At 34.9% G+C, this 27,239-nt stretch overlaps 2 protein-coding genes across 5 annotated transcripts in view; both read right to left on the bottom strand.

The window, feature by feature from the left end:
* Window positions 1-4,406: 4,406 nt before the first annotated feature.
* The window catches only part of Lpin (phosphatidate phosphatase LPIN), a 443,299-nt gene continuing 420,466 nt past the window's right edge, over window positions 4,407-27,239 (bottom strand). For all 4 annotated transcript variants that reach the window (XM_090407132.1, XM_090407133.1, XM_090407129.1 and 1 more), the window contains 2 exons: window positions 20,794-20,993; window positions 4,407-5,276 (listed from right to left, as the gene is read on the bottom strand). In XM_090407132.1, the coding sequence (XP_090263258.1) occupies window positions 20,807-20,993 (187 nt within the window). In that variant the 3' untranslated portion in view covers window positions 4,407-5,276; window positions 20,794-20,806. The remainder of the gene's footprint in view (window positions 5,277-20,793; window positions 20,994-27,239) is intronic.
* LOC150097657 (zinc finger BED domain-containing protein 5-like) lies at window positions 18,201-18,635 on the bottom strand. The gene has a single exon (XM_090406969.1). The coding sequence runs from the start codon at window positions 18,633-18,635 to the stop codon at window positions 18,201-18,203; it is 435 nt and encodes a 144-aa protein (XP_090263095.1).

The raw sequence follows: 27,239 nt of genomic DNA on the forward strand, positions 1-27,239 counted from the left end.
GGATGATAAGGGTAAAGAGGAATATGTAAGGCTAAGGAACAGAATTACTTCAGAGTGCAGAAGACTGAAGGAAAAGTGGATGAATGAAAGGTGTCAGGATATTGAATATATGATGAAAGAGGGAAGAATAGACATTGCATAGAGATTAATAAAAGAAGTGTAATATTGTGGGAAAATCAAAATAGGATCTTGACAGATCCAAAAGATATAGAAAAGAGGTGGTAACAGTATTTAGAGGAAATATACAATGAATAGGATTTACACATGAATGTATTAGCTAAAAAAAGGATGATCAAGTATATGATATTTAAGAGTTGAGTTTGAAATTCACTTTACCAACTAAACAACTGAAAAAGCACCATGTTTCAAAAATGGCAACAGATAGGAGTGAATGGCATCAGAAGTATGTTTTTCAATTTAACTGAATATAATGAAAAACATTTCATCTGACAATATCTTATTACCACCATTCAAAAGTTTATAGACCTCTCTCATATCATTCTCTCACCCCTCACCTTTCTCCTGTTTACCAGTCCACATATTCTCAATCTGTTCTCATAAATCTACATTCCATAATACAGGCCTGGTTGGCCGAGTGGTCACCATATTCACTCTCCAGCCAAAAGGATGTGGGTTCGAATTCTGCCATGGGCATGGATGTTTGCGATTGTCTGTAAAAATACTAGTGGTGGTGGGCAGTAGATGGTTGTTGGTGTAGATCAGTATTTCCCAACGTTTTTTGGATCACGCCCCACCTCAACGGCTCAAAGATTTTGATGTCCCCCCTCGGCGACAATGGTGAGTGCTTTGAGTATATCAGTGATGAGGTGATGAATGCAACATCATTTTCTAATTGCCCCCCAAAATATTCAAATTTCCCCCCTGTGGGGCATACACCCAACGTTGAGAAACACTGGTGTAGATGATGCGGTTTGCTGTAGTTGGTGGATTGAGTGGTGGAAACAGAGCTGTAGAGCAGGTACCATCCCTCAATGAGTCATTGGACTTCCTGGAGGTGTCATGTAATAATAATCCCAATATAACCGTTGCAACTCTTCCTTGCACTCTTCTGACAGCTTCGTTATCCCTTAGAATCCAGGAGACCAAATCTGCACAGCAGTCTTATAAAGGCCTTGTAAAGAGACAAAATGATTTCCTTATCTTTACATATGTTCATTTCAACATCACAATTATTCTCTGAGTTGTATTTGCAATTTTTGTTGTGACCTTTGAAATTCAAATTCCTATCCACAATAACTCCACGATTCATAGCCTCATTGGTTTCTTGTAGCATAATCTTGCCAATATAAAATGCTGTTGAAAATCTCATGATACCAAAGTGCATGACTTTGCACTTCCAAACATTGAGCTGATAGTCATTATCATTCTCAAACATTTCCAGACTATTCAAATCATTGCTAACATCAAATGGTATCTGTTAGATCCTATTAGTAGGATCCCTGTCTATCGTCAGCAAACAACTGAATATCTGGTAAGATCCTGCCAATAACATTAATGTGCAGATTGTATAACAATACTCCAAGGACTTCTCTAAAATTTTCATCAGTACTCTAGAGATACCAATGGGTCCATAGTTAGATGCATCAGTTATTGCACCACCCTTCTGCAACAAAACTACCATACATTCCGTTTCTGTGGTATCCTTCCAGAGCTGAGACTCAAGTTATAAACATATCAAGGACCTAGCCAATTCAACTGAACATTCCTTTAGCATATGTGCTGATATTCCATCTGTCCCTACTGCTGAGTTCTAATTATCCAGGTTATTCAACAGCTCTTCAATCTCATTCTCATGCATCTCTATCTCTTCATCCAATGTAGCAGTAGCACTCTGCACCATGTTACAGACACCTGGTTGATATATCTTAGCAAAGCGAGTACTCGTTAATTGAACAATCTCATCAACTTCTGACATAAGAGTACTATTTACATCTGGCAAAGTTATTTTTTTCACATTCATTCTTTCTTTTACTTGTGGCATAATGATAAAATTCTTTTGGATTGCCTTTAGCTTATCCAGCAATTTTTTTTTTTTTTTTTTCATACTCTGATTTAAGTTTCCACATAATACTTAGATATTACTAGATTCTAGTGTAATTTAACAAGACTCCAACTCTCTATGAACAACAAATATTGCAGTATCTCCAAATGATGGCATTTCTTCTGATAAAGTAACCAATTATTATTATCTAAGACCTCCAAGGAGTCAAGGACTCATCGAGGGAAGCTATAAATCACCCAAACCAGCTATCATACCTTCCCTTAAATTCATTTACACTAGATGCACTCACTACCCCTAAGGGAAAATTATTCCACTCGCTCACTGTTCTGTGGGAGAAAAACCTAGCTCTTACCCCTTTCTTGACTGTGAACTTAACTTCCACGGATGCTCCCATGTTCTCTCCCTGCCTTCCATATAACAAAAAATTTCATCAGTTGAAATGCTATAACACCCATTCAAAAGTTTATAGAGACCTCTATCATATCACCCCCCTCTTTCTCCCATTAACCAGAGACTGCAATCCACATACTCGCAATCTGTCCTCATAATCTAAATCCCATAATCCGGATATAATCTTTATACACTTTCCACAGCTTCTTTATTCCCTTGGAATATGGGAGACCAAATCTGTCACAATAATCCAGGCGTGGTCTTATCAAATCCTTATAAAGAGGCAAAATGACTTCCTTATCCTTACATGTCAAGGTTCACTTCAACATCGCAATTATCCTCTGAGTTGTATTTTTGCTATGTGACCTTTGAACTTTAAATTCTTATCCACCAATGATACCAAGATCCCCTGCCTCTTCAATTTCTTGTAGCATAACCCTGCTAATATAATATGCCGCTGGAGCTCTAATCATGCCAAAGTGCATAACTTTACACTTACTAACATTAAACTGACAGCCCAGATTTCCAGTCTATTCAAATCATTTTGTAATTGCTGAATATCAGTAGCATCCCTGATTGCCCTGCCTATCTCTGCATCATCATCAGCAAACAATTGCACATCTAATGACAGACCCTGCTTGATGTCGTTAATGCACAGATTGAGCAATAATGGCCCAAGGACTGAACCTGAGGTACACTACTGGTTACCTTAAATCTGGCAGATTCACACCCACTGTATACCACTTTTTAATATCTATCTATCTGTCTGTCAACCAACCATCCCCTGATCCAAGTCAAGAGATTATTATATTCCAATCCCATATTCTCCAGTATATGCAACAGCCTTTTGTGTGGTATTCTATTAAACGCCTTAGAAAAATCTAACATCATCATAGTGTATCCATTCCCTTTATCCAACTCAGCTGTAACATTGTTATAAAATATGAGCAAATTGCTAAAATATGACCTTCCTTTAGTAAACCATGCTGTTCCTTGCAGAGTATAGCATGTTTGTCTACCCATTTCTGTATGCGAGTTTTTACCAACTTCTCTAAAATCTTCATTACCCACACCAGAGATACTAATAGGTTGGTAGTTAGACACATCAGTTTTTGCACCACCCTTGTGCAATGGAACTATCATACATTCCTTCCATCCCTGTGGTATCATTCCTGATCTGAGACTCAAGTTATACAAATGTGTGGAAGGCCTAGCCAATTCAGCTGAACCTTCCTTTAGCAAATAGGCTAATATTCCATCTGTCCCTATGGACAATGACATTTAGTAATGTTAACAACAGAAATCAAAGTAATTTCAAATAAGTGTAATTTTGAACTGTAAACTAAGCTTACAACTTTTTAATCATTTCGATATTTTTTTAAAAAATTTTTGCCACGAGGAGTCAGGCTACTCATGGTTCAGTGGAATTCAAATCATTCTATAAGTGCTGGATATTAGTGGAATCCCTGCCTGCCTTTGCATCATCAGCAATCTAACATCTTCTACCAGATCCTTCCCAATATTATTTTATTGTCCTTTCTGTATATATGCACATAATGATGACTTTTTAAAAGTGCCAGAAGTGCCAACTTCTATTTCCAAAGTACTGAGCAGTAACTGATAATTCCTAATATGTTATTATTATTACATGATGCCTCCAAGGAGTCCAAAGACTCATTGAGGGAGGGTGTCTACTGTACAATTCTCAAGCCAACTACAGCAAACCGCAACTCCCATCATCATCATCTACAGCCCACCACCACTGGTATTTTCACAGACAATCACAAACATCCATGCCCACGACGGGATTCAAACACGCAGCTTTTTGGCTGGAGAGAGAGAGAGAATATGCTAACCACTCGACCAACCAAGCTGGCTGACCAAGTGGTTTTATTATTAACATGGGAGAAAAATGTTAAATAAATGTTATACTGTATTTAATCAATAGCATCAATAAATGGAAAGGAATAAATAAGAATCAAATGACACAAAATAATACAAACAAAACTTTATTTAAAATAAATTACCTCCATCTGAACAATCAATTCGAGGTATACAGATATTCTGCAGTGAGCTAACAAGTTTTTTTTCACTATTACTTCACATATACATACACACACAAAAAAAACCTTCTTAAACCAACAATACCAAAAAAACAGGATGCAGTTTCTCCATTACATTCTAATGTATACAAATTATGACTGTTTTTACATATGCAGTATATATAAAGAAATTACATACACACTATTCCTATCCTTATATTGAAAATCCATTATGAATGACTCGTAACAGGTAGTTAAGTAACTGTATGTACTGTGCAGTAATGTCTGGTCCATACAGATACTTGGAAATATTTGGCAATTCAAATTCTCTTATTCCAAAACACTATATATATATATATTTATAAATATATACAAATAACAAAACACTGGATTTCGTTCACCTTATTACAAAGAAAACAAATAATGAAATGTAAAAAGAATATGCAAGTTATACACTTTTAGAATATACAACCAATATATACAACTATGGAAAATAGCACACTCAATGTTCCAAAAAGCAGCACCAAGTGGTTCATAAAAAAGTCACTGCCTAAAATAGAATTCTGACTTAGAATTAATGGTGCAGTAAGCCAGTATTGCAATTTGACAGACGATCACTCTGTACAAATTCACAGGTTCAAATGTGAAACAAACAATTGATCAAAGTTTGATTAGTGGCAATACCTTGATATGTGTTAATATTTGTTCTTTGGCAGTCAAAATGCAAGGGAGAAAAAAAAAGTACATCATACATCTGGAAATCTGCCTTTCTTCTAATCATCAAGACAAACTGTGTAAGGGAGAAGTTCCATGAGATGAGTCTATAATATTAAGCAAATATGTTAATATTCAAGGACAACAAAAGAAGACATTTTCTGAAAGCTATATTTTTACATTTTCCCAACCCACTCTTTATTTTTTAATCAGGTCTCAATAAGTCCTATAAAATGAAACATTTTTCATTTTAAAGCTAAAATGATTTTGTTTAAAACATTCTTTATTATTAAAACAAAAAATTCTTTTTTGTCCAGTCTGCAGCTACTCGCAAACTGGCAAAATCTACTTACCATGGGCGAGTGGATTTATCAAGTCCTTGTATGTATACAAGGGCTTGACATCCATTATATTATACCCATAGTTAACCATGAGTCAACATCATAGTAGTCAACCTTCTAGATAGGAGATGGCACATGAATGGGATGGGAGAAAATACATTACAGCTTTTCATACACATCACAGAACTGAGACTTCTGTTCTGTGATGTGTATGGTTGACTACCATGAGTCAACATCATAGTAGTCAACCTTCTAGATAGGAGATGGCACATGAATGGGATGGGAGAAAATATATTACAGCTTTTCATACACATCACAGAACTGAAACTTCTGTTCTGTGATGTGTATGTTTCAATTTACTTTTATTGATGTTTGTTGCTGTTTTCAGCTGTAAAAAACATTAACATAGCATTCAGGAAGTACAGTTTTATATGAATTCCAAATATACTTGAAATCTTCAAAAAATAATATTTCTTTACTTTTCTAGTGATATTTTACTCCATTAGGCCCCAACATAAGTTCCTCTTTTAGCCTAACACATGGCTAAAAATACTTAATTCATTGCATACTATTACACCTGATATCTTGAGAATATAGTATTCTCAGTTATCATGGTGTAACATGAGAAATAAATAAAATATTCTTGAGTCCAGTATAAATTGAGTAAAATGTAAAGGTCTATTGTTTAGTTAAGATAACAAAAGAAAAGAATGTATTAAGATGTATTATGACTAAACAAGGAATTTGTATTAAATAAGTAGCTAACTAAGAATTAATATAGTAATGCGATTAAGAATGAAAGAATTAAGTGCATAAGTATAAAAGAATGAGCATGAAATACGCTATGTAAGAGGCTACAGATTAAGCATTAAGTAGAATTCTGAGAAAAGGTTTAAAAGGGGGTTAAGATAGAGGCTAATAAGAGAAATAACGGAATATCGCTTAGGGCCTATACCCGGATAGAAACTTCGTTACGAGTTGCCGATCAAAATGACGTATGGCGGCAAAATGCTACCCAATTGGTAGACAGACGGAAAGCAAGTGGGAGGCGGGAAAAAGAAGTAAGAAAGGACGCCGTTAGGGGAGCAGCTATAAAAGGGTTGGTAAACCCCCCCTCGTGGCTTTTTGAGAAGAGTAGGCTCTTTTGGGTTTTGGAGAAGACGTTTAGATAGTCAAGGAGGCTTTAGGCCTTTTTGCCTTTTGCCAGAGGAGAAGAAACGTTTGGATAGTCGCGGTGGTTTTAGTTTGGTTTTCTAGTGGATTTCACGGTGTTCCTGAGTGGAGAGATATGGCTTATATCCTCATGCCACAACAAGGAATCGAAGGTGAGCGGGAAAGCTATTCCCGTATTCCTATGTAGAAAGCAAAATATACCATAGAGTCATAGGAAGCTGTGAAAATATCGATGTCCTCGTTTCGGATAGTACAGCCGACCGAGCAGATGTTTATATAGCCCTGAGTTACAAGCAGTTATGCAAGCAAGTTCATTCAGTAGAAGGTAAAGGCCCGTAAGTGAAGCTAAAGAAAGGTATTGTGAATTTTGTCTTATGTTAACTAGAAGTTGTTTGTGACAGGTACCATTGTCATAATACGGAACTGTTAAAGTGATTAGGGAGAAATTATAATAGGACTTTAGAATTTGATAGAGAGTGTTAAAAGTAAGCTAGCTAGTGTTGATAATTTGTGAATAATTAATTGTCCTAAGAATCTTGAGTGCCTACTATATTGTAAAAGGAAAGTTAATGACATAGTTGTGTGTTAATGAAGTAAATGGTTTTGTTAATATTGAGTTTGATTAGTGTGAATTGAGTAATCAAGAACCAGAGGAATTTGAATGCCTAGTGTGATGTGTAGAGAATCGGAATTGTCATAAATATGTGCTAGAGTAGTTAATGATCTTGTTAGTGTACTTGAAGTTGAATAATCTAATAGTGTGTGGTAATCTAATTTGTCCATGTTAAGTGAATTCATGTTTTGTATGAAATTTTGTGGTGGCATGATCATAGTAACTTTTGTCGAATCATAGCCCAACTACTTGTATTAAGCTAATTTTAGCGTGTAAGTAATTTAGTTGAGTATTTTGATATGTACCATGTTTAGAGAAATAATAAACCTTTCGTTTAATAAAAAAAAAAGTTGTCTGATATTGCTAATCCAATGCACCGCTTAGAAACATTCGAGCCTAATCATGCGGGGAATTAATGTTAAGAAACGGGAAGTTTAAGGAATTAATGTTGAGTAACAAGAAATAGTGTCACGACTGCAATAGTTACACTTTCAGATATTTGAGTTCCTTTTCTCTGTTTATGTATAAAATATCTTAAACTAAATATCCCAAAGGGTGCAGTTAAAATACAAATACTAGGGATACTACGGGGAACAATAACTCAGATATTAGTAGAAATTTTGGTGATGTCTTGAAAGTAGAAGTTAGAAGAATATAGACAAAGGCAATTTGTAAGACAAACAAAATCGTAAGATAGAATGGGACATAACAATACCATGAAATTTATATAAAACCTTTATAATTTTAAAGTGAATCTACCCAATTGTGGGGCAATTTCTAACTGTAGCTTTTTAAAGTGCCTATTTCCTCAGTTTGCTTTCATATTTTAGGTAAGTCTGTAGCATGGTGATATCACTGTCATAAAATTCTTTCTTTACATAAAGATATCACCAACAATAAATATTATTATTACTACCAGAAATCTCTAGAGAGTCAAAGTCTCATCAAGAGAGGCCACATATCACTCGTACCAGCTGTCATAACTTTTTCTTTCATTCATTCATGCTATCTGCACTCATCATCTCCAAAGGAAAGCCATTGTAATCTCTCTCTCTCTCTCTGAGAGAAAAATCTAGCTCTCACTCCTTTCTTAATTGCATTCACTTTCAATTTCCATGGATACCCTCTTGTCATCGTCTCTACCATCCATAAAATGAAAAATTCCATCTACTGATTATCTTATATCATCCTTTCAGAAGTTTGAAGGTCTATCATCATCTCTCTTTACTGCAAAAAGTTAGAGATGGAAGACCTATGTGGAAATGATTTAATGGATGTAAAATTTCTGGCTTAGTATCAAAGACACCTTAAGTACAGTGAGTAATGGAACACAATTAAAATGTAAGTAACAGAATAATTTTAAAAAGCACAATCATAGCACAAGTTCAATAAAATTGCTAATTAAAAATAACAAGTATAAATACATATATCAAATATCAAGAATTATTACAGAAGTGATAAAATAATATTTTCCATGGGGAAGATAACCAAAGGCCATCAGATCAGTTCAAATTGGGTGATGTTAAAGGGTCTCACAACTTTCTTTATATAAATGTTTTATAAGGAATCTAGTAAGAATGGTTCAATCTTGAGCAATCTGAGCAATCTGGCTTGGCCTGTTCAGCCAAGCCAGATTGCTCAGGTTCATGGTATATGATTTCTGTTCTTCATGACAGCAGCAGACTCATCAGATTAACTGAAATAAGACAATAGGGGAATCGAGTATACATTTAGAAAGCTAAGTGGAGGAAGATTGAAATTTTCCACAGGATGAAAGAACAAAGATGTTGAGAGGCCTCAGAGCTTTCACAATATGTTCTATATTCCTTTAATATAAGGTCTTCTTTATATTAAAGATGAATGTAAGAAATTTCTTCCTGAGACACAGATGTAGAGAGCCTAAAACTGCTAAATACTTTTTAGCAGTTTTAGAAACAATTTTTTAGAAAAGCAGATTTGATGTAAATCAACTCCAGAATTGATGAGTCCTCTGTAGAAGTATATGCACAGTGTAATAAGGTCTTGATAGTCCTTTATTTTTTATTAGAATAATGATGATGTGATGTGGGATGGATATAAACTCAATAAAAATAAAGGACTATCAAGACCTTATTACACTGTGCATAAGGAAGACCTTATATTAAAGGAATATAGAACATATTGTGAAAGAAATTACCTCCGGCAACTGGTGGAGTCAATGCCTCAGAGAGTACAGGCATAGGTATCTCCAATGTTTTGTCCATTGAAGGTAATTGTCAGTATGAGATTCGTTCCAAAACATTGAGAATTGCAAGCTATCATTCCGTTGTCAAAGAATCAATAAATCCAGAAAGGCAAACTGTTTTTTTTTTTTTTTTTTTTCTCTCCTCTAGTATGAACTTAATCCTAGGATGATATCTGTTCAATGGGGAAGGTTTAAGAGAAAAAGTCATTACGGAAACAATCTTCAAAGCATTCCAAGAGGACTTTGTACAGCTGTACCTTCAATGTCATGACATAATTTAAAACCCTAACAATGTCAAAAGGAAAATCTTGCTCAAACAGATCAGTGGTATCTGTCAATGAAATGTTGATGAAAAGAGAAACTATATCTAAGTTAATCATAATATATGTGAAAGGCCTAAGAAAAGATCACAAATTATCTTTAAAGTGTTCTTAATATGTGAGGCAGATTTCTTTGTGAAGATAGATCAGTAATAGTGACAGGTATTCAAACTTTGCACATGGGATAGATAGCCAGTATAATCAATGACAAGTCATGAAGGAATGCTCGGTTTGTGTATCTTTAGAAGATTATATAATCTAGGAGGATGGGCATAGAAAATCTCATTTTTTTTTTTAAATTCTCCAACCCAACTAGGCCAGCGGGCCGCATGTGACCTGTAATGTGATTTTGTGCGGCCCACAATAGGATAAAAACTATATTAAATTATATGTATTATCAATTTAGCTATTGGTTTCGACTGCAGATTTTCTGATTGATATAATAGTTATATTCATTATTTCTGATGACGGAAACAATTTATATTCTCAACACGGAATCAAAATAGCTTTAAAAAGATTACTCAATTTATAAAATCTACTGCTTCTTTGTGTGAGTTGTAGTAGTGGGAGCAGTAGATTTCTATGCGCTCCAGGGTAATGCATCATTGAAAATCACTTACTCTGCTCTGGTTACAGAAATATGTAATTAAATTTAATTTAACAACTTATATTTAAATCAATCAAGTATTTTATATTGTTCTCCCAGTAGTAAAATGATTTAACAAATATAGTAATTCAATACATGTAACTATTGTCTTGAAAAAATGCAGAGTTTATTTTTATTTAAGTTCTGTCTAATAGTGTGCGGCCCGTGAGGTTACCACTCATCATATATTAGCCCTTGTATAGAATGAAGTTGGCCACGCCTGATCTAGATAATAGGAGCAGACAAGAGGATGTGATAAGTAGTAAAATCATAGCAGAAAAAATTTTTTCTTAAAGTATTCTTTCCTATCTTCAATGACTACTGCCTTGCCTTTGTATATCTTTGGTGATAATAAGATTGTTATTTTTCTTCAGAGATTTAAGACTTTTCAATTCAGGAAATGGTTTGAAGGAAGTAGTTTTCCTTTGAAGAGTATTACACAGCAGACTGAAAACTGACTGTTAGCAGTGTCCAAAGGAACAGAATGTAGGCATCTGTTATAATGTGAAAAAAGTCCATAACTGGCAAGTTTCTTGGAGAAACTGCATAATCATGATGTTTGGATAATACAAAATTTCATCCTGAGAGCGCAGAAGCAGATATTAAAAAACAAATTTATCCATGTTATTTGTAATATTAGGATTCCTACAGCAGCTGACAATTCCTTTGGATGCCTTTTTCAAAGTGTCATGAGTTAAATTAAAAACTCTTTTGTAAGAATCTGATGAAATATGGAGAATAATGTTTAAAAACTTTGAAGGATTATCTAAACAAGAGAATCCTTCAGAGAATCAATTTCAATGTTAAAATGGCTATGGATTTTTTTTTGCTTAATTGAGTTGAAATTTCAACAGATATTATTCGCAGTAATATCTTAGTTAGATCATCCCTTCTTTCTCCTATCTTTATGGACTGCAGACACTAGCGTATCTGCTAGTGTCTGCAGTCCATAAATTTTCAATTTGTCCTCAATGTACAATCCACAGTTCCAATATCATCTTCCTCACTCTCATTTGTACCCCCCCCCCACACACACAATATACTGCATCACCTCAAGGGATAAAGGTTGCTTTCTTCTCTATAAACAAAAGATTTCAATTCTCCTTAGACTTCTGAACTGCCTCACTCACCATTCAAGAAACTGAGGGTATACAAGATCACTTGCACATGTGGAATCTGATGTGTAGGATAGGCAGGATAGATACATGGAAGAAAATATCAAGGATATGGAGAAGAAAGAAAACATACATCAGAACTAGCAGCACATACAATAGACACTGAATACCAAGTACTATGGCAATGTACTGAAATGGTATACATTGACTCAGTAGAACACTCAGGATTTAATCTTGGGGGAAGGGGGGGGCAAGTTGAGTAGACGATTTGAGAATACACACTATGCATCACATACAACCTATGACTGAGCATCTGCAATGATCGCTAACTCGTTAGTAGTATAGAAATAGAAGACACGACACAACATAAATAAAAAGGTTAATTTTAATTAGGAAAAGATTTTTGGAAAATTTTCTAGTGCTTTTCCTTTTGGGGGGACCAGGGACCATTACCCCCCCCCCCCCCCAGTGTGCCACTGCATTGACTACTAGAAAGTGTAGTATTTCTATGCAGGAGTATTTAAAGTGTCATCCAAAAAAGCCCACATCAGTGTAACAAGAAACAAGGTAAGACCCTACACTGGGTTCAGTCATTTTTCATTAAACACCTGGCGAACGAAAACCATGAACGCTTACATCATGTTGGTGATACAAATATGAAAACGTGCACTTACTTGCATTTGTTAGTCTTTTTTCAAGCGTAATGTACTAATATTACCATTAATAATGTCAAATTCAGTCATATCGTTCACTTTTTTCCTCTTCTGATGAAGTGTACTATAAATATGTACAAAACTATTGCATACTGAGACTTTTGACAAATAAGTATAATTATAAAATAAAATAAACTGGGTTTTATTTTGGTTGAAAATACATAAAGATAATAAAATCAACTATTTCACTACTAATACTTCTTGCTTCTTCTGGGTTAAAATTACATATAATACCTAGCCATAAATACTGTTACAACTTGAACAGTGCATAAACCTTTAATCTATTAGTAAATCATTTACAGCTTTCAGCACATACAAATTGCATGTATAATTACATAAAGCAGCACTCAATGTTTGAAATGTCTCCCTTTTGCCTTCATGGACACCCGAAGTCTATGAGGCCATATATCAATAGTGGTATGCACAACATCCAAAGGAAATGCTGCCACTGCTTGCTCCAAATCAACCTTCAGGCTACTTTCTCAATCTCTGACCATAATTTAAAGTCCAACAGATTCAGATCAGATTTAAAGACTGCCAATCAAATGGTAATATGCAATCAGGCACATTTGCCTCCAACAAATGTTGTGTGATCCTCACCTTGTGTGCGGGAAGGCTGTGTTGAGGCTTTTTGCCAATGACCACAGCACTTAACCATTTTCATGGTTAAGTGCTGTGAGGATATCATTAATTATCAGAGATCCTACCATACATTCTAGGCCATCTACAATTGCCATAGAGGGCGCACCACCTGGATAGGACTTTAGAGTCACCCATGTGTTTGGCTTAGTATTGCGTTTTATTTGAGTATGTGTTACATTAGTTTTTTTGTAATTCCTGAAGATGTCTCAGTGACTGAGACGAAATATTGGAAGTAAGTATTAAAATCAGTTTTAATCCTTTCTGAGTGCTGTATATATTCCATTAAGCCTCCGATATGAAGTTCTTGGAAGGCCCACTGCCTACTGTGAAATAAGTTGTTGTTCAGGAACTGTACTACAGGTTCCAGCATGGAGTCTTGATACACTTAGGAAGAAGTTTTGATCCCTTTCTCACAGAAATGCAACTAGGATATCCCCCTGATACTTAACCCCCACCAAACCATCACTAACACAAGTCGATGACCTCTCTTTATTCTGAGTGCTATGGTAGATGCTGTGTGACCATCCAGGACATATACCAGATTGTTTTTGTGGTTAAACGACTCTTCAATGGAAATCTTATCTATGAAGTGGATATCTTTGTGTCTGTTGTTCGTGTACTGCAGTGTCTTTGATTAACCATTCTCTGCTGCATAAATGAGCTTAAAACTCTCCTTTTTGCCAATGACCAAATAATAATTACAAATTCTGAAGATAACTTGAAGAAAGATATTTTAAATTTAAATGAGACAGCCAAAGATTATGGAATGATAATATCAATGAAAAATAAAAAATGACGGCATTTAAAGGAACAAGACCCAGTAAGAACTAAAATAGTAATAGATAACAAGATTTTAGAACAGGTGAATTCATTCAACTACCTAGGATGTATGATTACATATGAAAATGAAAAAGATATAAACCTAAAAATTTCAACATATTTAAAAATAACAGGTTTACACCTATATTTAAACCAAACAGTACAAAAACAAACCAGACTAAAAGTATACAATACATTAGCGCTATCAGTCCTATTGTATGGAAGTGAAATCTGGATAAAAAGACAAAGATTAATAACAGCTGAAATGAAGTTTATGAGAAAAAACTGCAAAGTATACTCTATTTAATCACAAAAGAAATGAAGAAATTATGAATAAAAATGGAGAAAAACAAGTTTCGTGCAGTGATAAAACACTTTAATTTGAAGAAGTGGATGGCTACACAGATCAAAGTTGAGTTAGATGCAGTTCATGGGGACTCTGCGCCAGCATTAAAGACTATTTATTTTTGGATAAATAAGTTTAAACGTGGTCGTAAGTCCAGAGAAGATGAAATGCACCCTGGACGCCCGAGTGAGATCACCACGAAGGAAATGAATGATTGACAAAATCCATGGTATCGCTATAGAAGACCAGCGAGTGAAAGTGCAGATTACTGAGATTGTAAGCATCTCAACTGAACGAGTCTATAATATCCTGCATGAAAAATTGTACATGAAAAAGCTGTGTGCACAAGGGGTGCCACGATTGTTGATTGTCAATCAAAAATGCACGTGAAAAGACATTCAATGCAGTGTTTGGCGATTAATCGCAATCTGCATGATTTTTTGCATCAATTCATGATGGTAGATGAAACTTGGATCCACCACCGTTTCGACTGAGTCCAAGCAGCAGTCGAAACAGTGAACAATGCCTGGTGAAAGAGCACTGAAAAAAGCGAAGACCATTTTGTCAGCTGGGAAGGTAATGGTTACTGTTTTTTGGGATTCCCAAGGAATTATCATGATAGACTATTTGAAAAAGGGTAAGACAATAACAGGAGTCTATTATGCGTCATTGTTAGACCATTAAAAGTAGAACTGAAATAAAAAAAAAAAATAAATAAAAATAAAAAGGCCAAGATTGGTGCGCGTGCACACAAAAAAAGTGCTCTTTCATCAAGACAATGCACTGTCCCACACATGGCAAAATTACACAAATTGAGGTTCGAATTGGTTCCACATCCACCGCATTCTCCGGACTTGGCCCCATATGACTTCTTGTTCCCAAACTTAAAAATTTGGCTTGGTGGGAAAAGATTTTCTTCAAACGAGGATGTCATCAAGGCTGTCAATGACTATCTTGCAAAATTTGACAAATCCTACTTTTTAGATGGGATGAAAAAATTGGAAACTCACTGGACCAAATGTGTAAACCTCAATGGAGACTATGTTGAGAAATAAAGGTGATTTTTTCAAAAAAAATGTGTTTAACTTATTTTTTTACCAAATTTTTCAAACACCCTCATAGCTAGCTAACGTAACTAGTTCTATTGACGATAAAAATCTTTTTAGGTCTCTCTTTTGTTCATGAAGTTGTGTTTTAAGGTTGCTAATTTCATTAAACCTATTTTGGCTATCAACTTTAAATTTTACATAAAATTTGCTGTGAAAACTGTTAGTGTTGCTTAAATTTGTATAGTTTTTCAACATAAAAACTTTGTTATACAAAAAGACACACTGGCTTATTATTTACTTCCATCACTGCAAATTTCAACTCCAAACTTAAAAAAAACAACAACAACAACAACAACAACAACAAAAAAAAAACGCCTTTTTATTCCTGTATAGGGAGAAGGCAAGGCCGTTTAGCCCTAACTTTTGGAGACTGAGTGGGCAGTTCAATCTCCACTGGTATCCAATCAGAGAAAGCTGGCCCAAGGCTATCACAAATTAAGCGGCACGCAATGAATAGACAGCTCAACAAGTGCTGCCATCTTGTGGTCCCTAACACTCGTATTTAATGTCTGAAATAATGTGGGTTCTACGGTTGATTTTCTTGAGTTTACGGGATGAAAAATCAGAGTTTCTGGGAGAAAAAATCCACTTACCCGTGCCAGAGATCGACTAACTCGGGAACCGGTTGAAAAAAGGCTTAGAAAAATTTCTTCTAGTCACCGACTAGATTCGGAACCAAGAAGTCTTCCTTCGCGTGGTCAAGTGCCGTGGTGTGCAAACACCACATTCACTGAGCTACACACAGGCATATTTTTTTTTCTAAAAAATCAGCTAAAGCCTTTTTATTCCTGTATAGGGAGTAGGTGAGGCCGTTTAGCCCTATCTAACTTTTGGAGACTGAGTGGGCAGTTCAATCTCCACTTCAACTCCAAACTTTCATTAAATTTTCATTTTGCATTTTTCCAGTCATGTGTCATTTTTTACTTTATTAAATTAACTTTACCTTTTAAGTTTTCACCATCATCTTCTGAATTCTTTTGTTTTCGAATTACCCACTTTTCCATATTATGGATTTAAAATGAAACTTATTTAAACACTTAAAGTTGCACAATATAAATATATTTACAAGAGCATGCAAAAGGTACACAATTACTTATCTACCTACGCTCGCTGAAAAATAACTAAACCAGACTGCTGCTACAAAATGTGCTGAGTTATGTATGAAAATGATTTGCTTGATTGCTGTATTATTACTAAATTTGCAACAAAAAAATAAATGTTGGAAAAAGTTAATTCCTAAACTTAGGAATTAAGAAAATAAAGATTTTACCTATGAAAATATACAAAAATATAAAATACAAATAAAATAAAATAATTTAATTTTAATTTTTTCCAAAAACACTATTGGCCACAATTGTGTTGTTCACTGGCCACACGTAGCCAGCAGTCGTGGGGGTTTCCCACCCCTGGTCTATATGAAATGAGCTACAGAGACTAAAGTAACCATCTGCAACGCTGTAGACTCTGCTCCTGGGAAAAGTATGTGAAATGTTTGCTGGTACACATTGGGTTGCTTAATATTTCGGAAGTGCACGTCACAAGACAACTATAGGCACATGAGCATTGTTTTACACAAGGGCTTTCCCTTTTATAGACCCCCTCCACCCCAGACTAATTGAACATCTAGGGCAGCGTTTCGCAACCTTTTTGCCCTTGTGGAACCCTTGAAATAATATCCATGTTGTAGGGAATCCCTACATAATAATTATCATATATCATTGTTAGTATCTCTATTATTTATGAATTTAAAGATCATGAGGAAAACAAATAAGTGCTATAATAACTTTATTGTTTATTTGTAATTTTCAAAATAATAAGATAAATCAAAGTAAAATGTCATATAAATAAAAATATGTGCCAAAGAATTGTTATTTTTGAAATAAATATGAATAATAAAGTTTAATTTTCTAATGTGAAACCTGTGCTTATCTTCTGGTACACAAATACTTAATTTGGGATCAGATTTTAGATAAACAAACACGGATTTCATCTTCAACAGAAAGGAGACGATTTCTGTCTTTGCTCTTAATACTTGCCAAACAAGAAAAAGCTTGCTCACACATGTAAGACGTTGAAAATTGCAGCAATATATTTATTGCTTTCCTATGAATAGTAGGATACTCTTCTTTAACAGAAATCCAGAACTTGTCCAGGGACAAGTAGTAAATCTCATCTTGAATGTACGATCAGATTGCAGCCCACAAAGTTCTTCCTCTTCTCTTAAAGTCAACTTCTCAGTTTGAGCAGAAGATTCTGAGTATGGATCTCTCACCCAATCATACATTTGTGTTGGAAGGGACGGAAAATAATGTTCGATTTTTATCATCAGTTCTTTCAGGTGGGTTACAATAAGACTTGAAATTTGATGACATTCTTCTTTACATTTAAGCCCCACCAGTAATTGAAACATATCAAGATTCCCTTTTGCAACATGATTTTTCCAAAGATTCAGCCTTCTTTTAAATTCAAAAATCTTGTCACTTGAAATTAATATATTTTCTCCAGGGCTCTGCAGTGACTTGTTCAGCATATTAATATAATGAAAAATGTCAGCTAAATAGGCTAGCATCTGCATCCACCTTTGATCTTCAAAACATTTAGCAAAATCTTGTTTATTGTTTTCTTGAAAACATCTTTGCAATTCATCTTTTAGCTCAAACACCCTATTTAGAACTTTTCCTCTACTTAGCCACCGGATTTCTGTATAAAGCAAAATATTTATATGCTTTTTGTCCAGGTTTTCATACAGATTTTTAAACATTCTGGAGTGAACTAGCCATTTGTTTAATGAAGTTAACCATTTTTGTGGCATCATCAAATTTTTTTACAGTTCATCTCCAATAGATTTTGACATCAACACTTCTCTGTGAATAAAACAGTGTGTTGAGACAACATCAGCATTTTCTTCTTTTACATGAGAAACAAAACCTCTTATGGAGCACCATCGGTACAGATGCCAGTACAGTTCTTCTAAGAAAGACCTTTTGTTTTCAGATATGAGGAAAAAATATTGAACATATCTATTCCTCTGCTTGTCTTAGGTAATTCTTTACAACAGAGAAAGTTTTCTTGAATTTCACCCTCATTAACAAATCTTACAAAAGCTACAATGTAACAGTTATTGGCAAGATCTGATGACTCGTCAACTTGGATGGAAAAACTGCTATTTTTCAGTTTATCACACAAAACCTCCTCGATGTCACTCGAGATATCATGGATATGCCGACTTATCGTACTGTTTGAAAGTGGAATATTTTCAATTTCTCGTACTGCATCTTGTCCCAGCATTTTACCCACTATAATTTTACATACTGGCATTATTAGGTTCTCACCAACTATGCGACTTTTCCTTTTCTGTGCAATAATTTCTGCTACCAAATAACTTGCTTCCTGAGCCACTGACATTGAATTTATTCATAAAAACTGCACTCTGTTTCTTTTGAAATTGCAATAGCGTTTTAAAATAATCAGCACTTTTATTTTCCATATCATTGTGAGTTTTCATGAAATGTCTTTTCAATTTTGCTGGAGCCATTGCTGTATTTGAAAGTTGTTTGCCACAGTGGAAGAGGACAATCTGGATCACCAGTCAATGTAAAGCCCATTGATAAGTAATTTTCATTGCAAGACGAACCTTTTTTGTATTCGTTTTTGTATCTGTGTTTTGAAATTCAGTATGAGATTCTAATTCTTCATCACTAGCCTCTTCAGAATTGTCTGGATTTTTTTTCTCTTCAAAAATTTCCACATTTTAACGGTTAGAAATTTCTATAAAATAAAAAATGTGATAAATCAAAATTAGACTAATAAAACTGAAGCACAAAACATAAAGGAAAACAAAAGAAATACATGGGAAAATGGGGAGAGAGAGAGAGAGAGAGAGAAAGAAAACAGAACAACTCCAGTATACAGTGATCGTTGTTTACATTGCACAAAGCACTTATGTAACCTTATTCACCATTCAGAACAAACTATCAATATATCGAATTGAAAGTGATATATTTTCACGTAGGTTAGCTAACAGTGGTTGCCCATGTAATTCAAATGAAGCTGGTCTTGAAATAATAAAAATACTTAATACATGCGACACTATCATTAAAGGTATTAGTTTTTTTAAAAAAATTGGTTAAATTAAAGGGCCAAGAAAATTAGTTTATAAAACAGATTCAATTATGTTTAGTAATATAATATTTAGTAAATTAATAAAAATATAATAGAAAAAGTATAATAAAAAGAAATTAAACAAACAAGCATGAAATATCGGGTGCCCCCCCCCATTAATGCATAAGTATCAAATAATGTAATTAATAATATTATTTAAACATTATTATTTATTTGAGTCTAACTTTCATAAATACATAACATCTAAATGCACAATTTGTTCGATATAACTGATAAATTGATGAAATAACAAAAATCGATTGCTCAAACTATTGACTGCAACCTGAAATAAAGGAGTAACCTTCCCAAAAATTACGATCACCGTAAAGTGGAATTTATACAAACTGTTCATATTAATGAGTGTTCATATCAATCTTACACGCTAGAAAACACATAGGATTGATGAGACCGACTGCGCTTGTTGCGTTTCTTGCTTGCACTGACTCATAAGTGACACTAGCTAGTGGTAGAACTAGCTCCAGTTGCCGTATGATAAGTGGATCACAGACAGCATTGTCTCACATCCTATTGGGAGTTAATACAACTAATGCAAACTCGAATTTATTCCTTTCAAAGAATGTTTATTATTTTCCGTCACTGTTTAAGTTCATTTATTTGCCACTGCTATTAATTATTATTTCTCGCAGAACCCTAGGGTTCCACAGAACCTTGGTTGAGAAACAATGCTGTAAAGTGATAAAATAGACAAAGTACTGCATTAGTAATGCAATGCAGTTTTGCTGAAAAAAAATGTTTGAAGATCTGAGAAATAATAGTGTAACTACGTAAATGAAGTATTCCCCTCCATATATTTAAAAATATATTCATTTCATCTGAATGATTTCTGACATTTTTTTTCAGTAAATAAGTGAAAGTAAACAGAAATGATGAAATGTTTTGTTAGTAAAGGGATATATTCAGAAAGTAAATGGGGAAAATGAAGATTGAAGGTCCCTAAAAAATTATACTGATATTAATGTCATGGATATTTATTACATAGATACATATTTCATTTGCATACATTGTATAGCTACAGATGCTTACATTATCAATTTTTTAATGCCCTAAATCACAACAAATATGAGAGGCCTCTGGTGATAAAACACGGAATTAGGTGGCTCTGATGTCATGGATATTTGCAGTTAAGTGAGGTGTGGACAATAAAGAGTTCATTTTATTAACAAAAACTATTAAACACAAAATTTCTTCTTTAGATATGTAAAACGAAAAAAGTTTCAAAATAATGTTAAATATTTTTTAGTAAATTTTATTATTTTTTTAAAATTAAATTATCTGCAACCTTATTCCACTGATGCAACAAAAAATAATAGTCCATATGATGCACAGTCTCATTTCAAAGAAATTACTAAGAAATATGTAGTAGAGAATTAACAGAGCTTACCACTTCAGATGTATTATTTGTCTTCTGGTTTCTTTACTAACACATCATTATCATTTATTGGAAGAAGAGGATCCCTCCAGTAGGTGAAGTAACTATACTCTTCAGGTGAAGCAAAATTTGAAATCAACTCTCCTTTTGCTATATTACGCCTTTGAAGAGGGGGAAATATATGATCTACAACATCACTAAGTCGAGTGTATCTATGGGGAGAAATTACAGAAGAGCTTAATTATATATATAAACTCAGCATAAGACAGGTTGCAAGACCTATAATATGAACTCATCTTTAGGTTTTACTGAACGAAAACAGCACAATGAAATAATTACACACAGGTTTAATAGTTCCAATATTTCCAATCAATTTAACACAGACATAATCTGAGCTACAATATACAATCATAACTAAGATGTCACATTCACAAGAATTAAAGACCTTCATGAACTGCTCATGAAACATCTCAACTATATCCTCTGCAGCAGTTGTCCTTATACCATTTTCTCCGATTAATGCCATCCTACCATAATCGTTCTGATTTTTGCTGACTACATCATGTCAAAAGAACTCCTTAAGATTTTTTTTGGCTTCATTAGCTAACTGCTGTTCATATTGAATTTTTGCTTCCCTTACCAACCAAGTCACCCTCCTTGCCTGTTCTTTGTATTCCTCATGGAATTGATTATTACCACTCCTCTTATGTTGACTCCACAATGCTTTTTTCCTCTGTATTGCATGCTTAATCTCTTCATTCAACCATTTCACACTTACCTTATTTAACCTTCTGATCTTTGGAATACATTTAGACATTTCTTCTACTAGATAGTTCTTGAATATTGCCCAAGTAGCACATTGATCTTCTTTCCACCCAACTCCTCATTCCATACTACAGCTCTAAGCTGTCTCTTGAGCTTATTTACAGTCACCAGCCTTATAGTTCTACATATATATCCTCTCCTCACATGGCTAGCAACCACCCAGGTTTAACAGATAAGCTTAGATGTTGATGGTTATTCATGACTTATTTTTAAAGCTATTAACAACACCAAACAATTTTATCAAAAGATGTTCATCTCACTTATATTTCGCTGAATTTCAAATCAGAATCATCAGAGCACAACACAGCTAGTATACGTGACAGTGAGTAGGTGAAACAATACAGTTGTAATGGACAAAAGATCTAAAGTCCCATTTTGGCACCTTCTAATGTTGTCAAAAACTTTACAGTTATGTGGGAATTGAGTTTACAATAACAGTCTCCCAAATTTTTGGCAAATTAATGGAACCATATTTGTTTAGGTTAGGAGAATTCTTCAAAGCCATGGCTAACTCAAAAAATAATCTTTCAGATCTATAACGGCTTCTAAATAGCACATTCGTTTTCTTCCATCTAATCCTGTGTGAAGAGGTATCTAATGTGTGGTCTGCTAGTCCAGACTTGCCATAGTAATAGTAGCAAATATATTTTTTTATTCTAGGTGGATATTAACTGATCTTCCTGTTTGCCCATAGTAAGCCAAGTCACAGTCAGAGGGAACTTCATACACTCCAGGGTGTGCTAGAGGGTGAAGTTTATCCTTAGGTGAGTGGATCAGAGTTGCTAGTTTAACATGAGGTTTGAATGTGGTGCGAAGGCCATGTTTCATCAGTACTTTGGCTATCTTTTCTGATGTACCTCTGACATATGGAATAGAAATGGTAATGTTGTGTGTATTCTTGTGTATTAGGGCAGCGATTTTCAACCGGTGTCCAGCGAGATTTGTGAAAACAAATTAATTTAAAAAAATAATGTCGTAATTTGTGCATTTATTCCCTTGAAGCTCCCAAAAAGGATAAGTAATTACTATTATTAATATCTTCTGTACGTAAATCAATCAAAATTATGCCTGTTTTTTGCCAGATTGTCAAAAAAATTAAAAGAATATATTTTTAATGTGCCGCAGAATTTTAATAATTAGTCTAGGTGTGCCATATTATGAAAAAGGTTGAAAATCACTGTATTAGGGGATGGAGGGATAATGGGGCTATGGAGTATTTTATCTATTTTGTAGGGATTGCAGCTGTTGGCCAAGAACGTATAGCACAGACATTTGAGTTCTGTGGATGGAGCTGTATCGCTAGAACAAATGACTCTGACTCTGTGTTATTAAAATGCCATACTGTTGAACTGGATGACAATGTAATTGGTTATGTGTAGGTATCAGTGGTGGCTGGTGAAAATTTTAAGTGGGGATGCTGCATATACAAAATAAAAAAAAAAAAAGTTATTTTTTTCCTAATCAGTAACCAATTTATTAATAAATAAATTTACATATTAAAAAATTGCTTTATTAAAAATATTTCACCTTCACCATGAACAACCATCAATAATAAAAGTTTCGTATCCCACAGAAATAATGCGTGCATGCATACAATTTACCTGTAAGCGACATTGCCCAAACAAGCAGTGTCGGAATCACTGTAACGTGCAATCACAAGCGCAAACGAATATCGGTGAGTCTAGCTGCAATTGGCCGAACGTGATAATTCTGACCCTGGGTTAGATCGCAGTGCATTTGTTTCGTAATCTAAAGCATTAATCGAACAATCCCAATTATTAACTATTCAATCAATGTCAAAACATAAGCTGTAACCTTTAACATGTTGTATTGCATTTATATAATGTTATAAGCACTGTTATTATTTATAAACACAAACAAAATTTAATTTTTTCATTTTTTCTTTGGGGGTGCTGCAGTGTCACAGTGCTTATGTACGAGCTGCCACTGGTAGGTATCTTCCTGTGTGTGTGTGTACGTGTGTGTGTGTCTGTGTTGGCTTTCTGTAAATGGAAAAAGATAGTGATCCACCTGAAAGGTGAGTGACTAATGTGTCAAGAAATGGCAAACAGTTATTTGATTCTTTTTCTACTGTGAAGTGGATTTTGGGGTGTTGGCTGTTTAGGTAGGTGACAAATACATCCAAAGTGTCTTGTTCATGGGGACCAAATGGCAAACACATCATCTACATAGTTTAACCACACTAGTGGCTTGTATGTAGCTGTGGTAAGTACTTTGTTTTCAAAGTGTTCCATGTAAAAGTTTACTAAAGGGGTGAAAGGAGGAGGGGGAACCCATAGCAGTACCATTAATTTGTTTGTAGATTTTTTCTCCCTAAAGTAACCTGCATACATAGTCAATTTGAATAATTCAAAGATATCAGGGGGAAATTTTGACTTGATCTAATCAAGGGTGTCTATTAGTGGTACATTTGTAAATAAAGAGGTGACATCAAAACTAACCATTATGTCTGAATTTTAAGGATGTGATTTTCAACTAGTGTTTTGAAATGGACTGAATGTTTTACAGAAGTAGAGTTGCCAATAAGGAGGGCAAGCGACTTGGCTAACTGTTGGGTCAGTTTATACATGGGACTATTTATGTTGGGAAATATTAGGTTTGTGGATTTTTGGTAATCCATACATACGGGTGGTTTAACATGAACTGGTTTTATTTTTTTGACGATTTCTTTTGGCCAAGAAGTCAATTTTTTCAGTAATTTTCGGACTTTTTTTTCCTTTGAGACATGTGGGATCTTGCATTTTTCTATTATAATCTACCTGATTCATGATAACTGTTGTATTTCCTTTATCGGCTTTTGTAATGATTATATTTTTATTCTTAAATTTTTTAAGGCAGTTATTTCATTATGTGGTATATTGCAACAGGAAGAGATCTGACACCTCATTTATAATAACATCCTCTGATGAGATGATCAAATCGAATATTCTCAATCCTCATATGCTCTCCGTTAAATACTGCCTGAGGAAGTTATCCCTCAAAAACTCAACTCATTTTCTTTACTTCTGATTGCTAACTCATCATCCCAATCTATATTGCCCATAACGATCACCTTTTTCTATTTGCTTATACAGTTCCTGGTTACTACCCTCTGCATTACCAGGTCTATAGCAACATCTAACAAAGTATTTCATTCTAATCACCTCTATCTCACACGATACTGTCTCAAAAAACCATTGCCACTGTTTTTCCCTTGCATCTCTACCGTGTATGGACATAACTCTTTTTCTATCATCAATAGCACTCCACTTCCCTTTTTATCCTCTCTATCTTCATGAAATACATCATACCCTTCCATCTCTATTCCTGTCAGTGTCATCCTCATCCCACCAGGTCTCACTTATTCCAACAATTGTTGGGTAAACGAACTCAATCAATGCAACCATATAATTTCCCTTGTTTCTGATACTCCTAGCATTTGTATACAAACATAACTCATTCCTAGATCTATAACAAGTTTCACTAATACCACTTATTAGTGTGACTTCTCCATACTTTCCTTGAGCCATTTTCTTTCTCCTTACTCATCTCAGAACCTTCAAATCCAACTGCTTTCTCTACCTTTTTGTCTATGCACACATTCACATTCTCTTGGAGTATCAACCCTTCTCACACTGTGTTTCCCCCTGTTCACCTTGAGTCTTCCTTTTTTTGTCTTGCACAACTGTTCTCTCATTCTCCATGCTTATGCACCCCACTTCTTCTTCTTCAATCTCTCCTTCCTTACACTCCTACTCATTGCTTTCACATCTTTCACATTGCTTCTTACTTGCTCAGTTTCATTTTCTGCACTCATTACCCTCCCTAACAGTAGCAGTCTCTCCAAATGCACACCAAAAGCAGTCACACTAAAACCATTCAAATCCAGTCCATCACTCTTATACAGTTTAATTCTTCCTCCAAACTCATTCCACACATTAATAAACTGCACTCCTTTCTCTTCACAATACATTTCTGTTAACATACCATTCATAATTCTTGCTCTCTTTGCCTCATCTTGTCATGGTCATACCTGGGCAACACACTGCTAACCTTTTCTATCACACTATTATCTTTTATCCTTCTCAGCACTCCTGATATCTAATCTTACATTCTCCTTGTTCCCAGTCAAGTCATTTGTCCCTATTGCTGCCTACCAACTCCTTTGCTCACTTAGTCTTCATATCCAATGCTGAATCATGCTATTAATTTTACTTCCAGGAAAACAAACCTTGTGCATCATCTCATTTACCACACCCCTAATAATCAAATCACCATACAATGCCACTTGCAGGTCTTTTGTTACCAAGATCCCTTGTTTTCATCTTCTTCCCTCTTCCATATATGTCTACAATTCATTTCATTTCACTCTGCATCTGCTTTTCCCCTTGCATCATCTTCACCAACACTCAACTTTCAAATCTTGCATCCTTTTTTCGCTATCATTCACTCACTATCTTATCGCCAATCTCACACACTCATTCACTGTCAATCCTAGCGTCAAATGCTGCGGATTATGGGAATGATGCAGAGAACACTGATGTGTACAAGTAAGGATGTTTTGATTCCACTGTACAAGGCTTTGATCAGGCCACATATGAATTACTGTGCACAGATTTGTTTGCCAGATTTTCAAAAGGATGATGAGATGTTAGAGACGGTTCAGAAATGATTGACAGGTCTCTGGAATGTGGACTATGAGAACAGAATGAGAGAATGCAAATTACAGAGCCTAGTAAATAAAAATTAGAGGAGAATATGATAGAGATGTACAGGGTGTTCGGGATAAATTTGACATATTTATAATTAATTATATTTTTCCGTAAGTTACATGTATTAACACACACTTCTCTTCATTTAAAAGTTTGGACCCTTCTTCATTCACATACAAGATGTCAGAAAGGATGGATAGCTGGAACCCACCTGAATCATGGAAGAGAATAACTTGTATCATGATGATTCGTGCCCGCCATCAAAATAAGGATATTACGACTGCTGCCCAATGCTCCCTGAATACAGTCAAAACAATCAGGCATGAACTAGAGACTTGCAATGGTGACTACGAGGATGTAGCAAGAAGAAAGATCCCTAGCAGACGATCTGATTGCGTTCGTACAGCAGAATTCCTCGCAAATCTGCAGGAACAGGTGTTGAAGAACCCTGGCATTGGAATTCGGGCTTTGTTCGTGGAGTTGCTAACTGTAGTCAAGCCCTGGATAACAAGGGTAGCCAATGGTAGGCCGTATGTATGGCAGCAGGATTCGGCCCCTTGCCACACCTCTGGGAAAAGTCAAAAATGGTTGTCTGAAAATTTCTACGACTTCACCAGTCCAAATGTTTGGCCTCCAAACTCCCCAGACCTTAACCCCATGGATTATTTTGTATGGGGCGCAGTTGAAAAAGACACCAATCGCACTTCCAGTAATACAAAAGCCCAGTTAATGGATAAAATTAAAACAGTTTTTGCGGCCCTTCCCAGGGAGACTGTAGCATCAGCTTGTTCGAGGTTCCGAAGCAGAATTGAAGCTGTGATCGATGCTAATGGTGGTTATTTTGAGTAAATCTTGTTGATAGTATTGTAATTAACTCTGCCTGTAATGTTTTTTTGTCAATTCATTAAATTTAATAGATAC

This window comes from Typopeltis vanoorti, chromosome 17 (genome assembly GCF_054136105.1).
Source record: "Typopeltis vanoorti isolate ZY-2024b chromosome 17, IOZ_Tvanoo_1.0, whole genome shotgun sequence".
NCBI classification, from domain to species: Eukaryota; Metazoa; Arthropoda; class Arachnida; order Uropygi; family Thelyphonidae; genus Typopeltis; species Typopeltis vanoorti.

Excerpts from the sequence above, each read along its gene's own strand:
- LOC150097657 (XM_090406969.1), bottom strand. The coding sequence starts at position 18,635 with ATGTCAGTGGCTCAGGAAGCAAGTTATTTGGTAGCAGAAATTATTGCA.